Raw genomic sequence first — 4,081 nt, forward strand, 5'->3', positions numbered from 1 at the left:
GTAAAAATCAAATATTGAAAATCAAATGGATTTGTTGCAGAAACATTGGGTAAAGGCCAATTTGATATATTATTATTTAGATAATTACTATGACTTGTATAAGACAAACTAAAGTATCAAACAAAAACTCTGGAAATTGTCATGTTTTAAGTTCATATATGGGAATATGACATTATAAAAAAGGAAACCTCATCAAAATTCTGCCAGGAAGAGATGCTTTCATAATACTATGTGGTAATTCATTTCAAGAGGGAAACTATAATATTTTATGAACATAAGAAAGGTACAGCCTAATTCATTGCAAGTATAAAACAATAGCAAACAAGGGATAGGATACAGCAAAAAACACAAAATAACAAAGAAACCCAACAATAGCAACAAACAAGATTTCTAATGGAAATTCTCAATCCCCGGTCATTACAATGCAAGCTAGATTGATGATAAATTTATACATAGCTATTAGATATGAAGAGCATGAAGAAACAAACTATCACCAATATCAATCAAATCAACTATTACTGGTAAAAGATGTTGTGGGTAGTGGGTACTAGTCCAGCAGTCCTTATGGTTTCAAATTTTTTGCAATAAATAAGAAGAAACGTCGCTAAAGCTTTTTATATTCTAGAGAAAGCACAAAAATTACCCTCAAATTTTATTCTAGAGAAACTACATAATGAGAAGTAAAATCACGCAATACAACACTCAAATTTTATTAATCAAAATTATCCATCATAACATAACATACTCATAGCAAAAGAAAGGCCTTGCTTGAAGCACCATAAGGTGGGACCAAGCAAGACACCAAATATCAAAGGTGGGTCATGATTTTTCTTCTCAAGAAATGAAAAGTTGCATTTCTACATGCAGCTTTTCCTCCATGGAATTCAAACAAAGAAGTTGGACTAGAAAATCCCCAAAGTGATTGACCTAACTGAATATCAAGTCTTCTTCAAGCAGCTATATGGGAAAACGAGTCTAGTCTACCCTTACCTAGTCTTCCAACAGGAAAAGAAACTCTATACCTAATAAACTTACAATAGAAACTTGAACAAAACTAAAAGAATAGCTCCCAACAGCAAAGAAACAGAGCCAAATGACTCTGTTTATTTAGTTAGCAAACTATGGAATTGATTTTTATTTTGTTTTTCTTTCTCATATCAGAAAAATAAAGTTACAATTATGCCTAGCATCTCTGATTTAACAAATAAGTAAAGCAAGAAAGAAGGAAATAAAAAAGAAAAGAATAGCAGAAAAACACAAGGGTAAAAAAAAAATTGCCCAACATACACTACATCCAACCAATAAGAGAAAAAGAAAAATCTAAAACGCAACTATAATGGAGGCTATCTAATTGCCAGAATAAAGAACTATACAAAAGGAGCACCTAGCAGCATAAATAGAAAGTAATTAGACAAAAGGGTTGCAGATGTGGTAACTTCTCTACAGGCTGTTGTACAAATTTATAAAAAGAAAATAATACATGATGTGTAAATGTGACAAAATTACCATATTCATTTCATACACCAAGAAACACTACTTGTGCAAGGAAACCTCTAAGAGCCAGACCAATGACTAATGCTATTCCCAGAACAATAGAAGAAAAGCTTCAGACAAGACATAGTATGGAACTAAAGAAGTTCTACATGTTAGCATTCAGAGTGAAGAAAAGAAAAAATCAAAGAGGGTATGAGTTAAAAGGATTAACTCACTCAAACCATTACTATCAGGAACTTAATAAATGCTTTCTCTTGTCAAACAACAATACGAAGTGAGATGAGATTAAAAAAAAATGTTTAATCTTTATGCAATGAAAAATAGAAGAATTTCATAGCCATTAGCAAGATACGAGAATCACAAAAGTAGCGCTAACAGACCTCAAGCCCCTCATCCTGCTCCCAAGCAATGCCAGGTCCACTATACATATTCTTGATAAGCAAAGTGCAAGATTTATCAGGGTAGAAATGGACTCTACTACAACACTGACCAAACCGACAAGCTCCAGTTTTTAAGTGGAAAGGACAATGAGCTCTATCCTGTCATACATACAAAAAAAAATACTTAGAGACCATGTTCCTCTTAATCATACCAGCAAACACAAAATGAGTTGAACACATAGATAAACTCAAAAAATATAATAATAGTCTAAGTAGAATGATTATAATAATTTGATTTCTATAGCAATCCAATAAGAAACAACAAACTAAGTGGTTCATACCAGTAACTGATGTAAGGCAGCAGGACAATCTGAGAGATATTTCACTGCAAGAGTCAAAAGAACAGGAATTGAATCCTCTCCTGGGATCATCATATCTATAATGTTATCAGCTATTAGATCATCTGTTAATTGACCACTTGTGTCATTTAGAAGATCATCTATTACATCTCTTGGAGCCTCTTTGGTGATCATCCCACTACTACTTTTCCTGGCTTCTAAAATTTTCTATACTTGCTGCACCATTTTTTTCTTTGCCTGAAAAGAGAAGAGGAAAAATATTTTGTACCAACATAATTAGTAATCATGAAATAAGGCAAGATGTGAGTAGTAATAGATTAATAATAACTAACTTACCTGTAATGATCTGTGAAGCCTAGTTCCAGGAATGTTTATTGGTAATGACATGAGGCCTGCAATGAATTCTTGAAATTGTTTTCTTAGAGACTCCATTTCCTCACTAGGATCCAAATTAATCAATGCCTTAACTAGTACTTGAAATGCAATCTGAGAGAGAGACCAAAAGGGGGTTTAGTCTTATATGTGTTATTAACTTTTAAAAAGTACCATTAAACATAATAATTGTGAATCTGTTTTGACAGACAATTATTCAAACAAACTTATTCTGAACCCCATAACAACTGGTTCACCTTTTCTATTTAGCGAATCATTTTCAAACCTAAGTAGAAGCTAGAGATGGGGTATTTCAAAAATCAATAATTATTACTTTCACTGTTTCACAGACAGATTCTTTATCCCCCCAAACAAATAAATATTTATGAATATAAATAAATCACCCCCAAACTCAGATGAACCAAGTAATAGTCTTTATTTTTTATTTTTTCTTTCTAAACTTCAAATATTAAAGAATATCCTCACAACTCATTCCCCAAGATCAAGATGTGTGAGAAAGAGAGCTTACATTTTTTGTTTCATCCTGAATGTAGATGGGTCGGTCATGGCTCCAATTTGTCATAGATTCTTGGACATACTTGTACATGTCTCTGGTGATTTGAGCCTTGAGCTGTGGAGATTAAAAGAAGCCACCCACTAGTCCATGGATTCTCCTTTGCAAGCTTCCATTGATAAGAAAAATAGAAGACTTTCCCATCAACTTAGTCAGAGATTTTGGGTAAGAAGGCACAAAAACCTTTGCATCAAGTACCAACAGAAAGAAGTTGTTAAGAAACCCAATAGTTTTTATAATTTGACCCTGAATAATGAGAGAAAGAAGTTCAAGTTAAACCAAAGAGCTGTAAGTACCAACAGAAATTATGAACTAATAGCATCCTGGAAATCATTGAAACATGATGAAGACAACTGAAACAACACAATATAACAAACATCAACAACTCCTGCATTCTGAGGTTTATACACAATAAATTGTTGAAATTTGAGATCATTAGCGATATTTTGATGTTCCACAACTTCCCCCCTAAGTATTATTCTGAAACTTGCTGGTAGAAATAGTTAAGAAATGCAAAAAAGAGATGAGTGAGAGATAGAGAGAGAGAGGGAGCCGAGAGAGACAAAGAGAGCATAAATAAAAATGTAGAAAAAAAATACAAACCTGAAAAATGGGACAGATCTTGAGCTGAAATGGTCCTGCTCACAACATTGTAAATATTTTCCATTATGAGTTATTGAAAAAAAAAATATCAAACTGAATTGACAATGTTTTGCACCAAGGGTACAATGTAGAAGAAGAATAAAATTTACCATTCTTAGAATATCTCCATGTTTCTTATCCTCTGCTTCAACAGCTCTGTCTAGAATACCTCCTGATGTGGCACTAAATGTGGAGAAAAAGAAAAATTTACAAAATTAATTAAGTGAAAATCTGTCAAAAGAACAACTGAATTGAAGAAA

At 32.7% G+C, this 4,081-nt stretch overlaps 1 protein-coding gene across 1 annotated transcript; it reads right to left on the bottom strand.

The window, feature by feature from the left end:
• Nucleotides 1-2,440: 2,440 nt before the first annotated feature.
• LOC133822206 (3-epi-6-deoxocathasterone 23-monooxygenase CYP90D1-like) lies at nt 2,441-3,846 on the bottom strand. The gene is made up of 6 exons (XM_062254463.1): nt 3,783-3,846; nt 3,557-3,669; nt 3,363-3,425; nt 3,135-3,236; nt 2,570-2,719; nt 2,441-2,470 (listed from the first exon to the last, which is right to left on the bottom strand). The coding sequence occupies exons 1-6, from the start codon at nt 3,844-3,846 to the stop codon at nt 2,441-2,443; spliced, it is 522 nt and encodes a 173-aa protein (XP_062110447.1).
• Between the last annotated feature and the right edge of the window lie 235 nt (nt 3,847-4,081).

Source organism: Humulus lupulus, chromosome 1 (genome assembly GCF_963169125.1).
Source record: "Humulus lupulus chromosome 1, drHumLupu1.1, whole genome shotgun sequence".
NCBI classification, from domain to species: domain Eukaryota; kingdom Viridiplantae; phylum Streptophyta; class Magnoliopsida; order Rosales; family Cannabaceae; genus Humulus; species Humulus lupulus.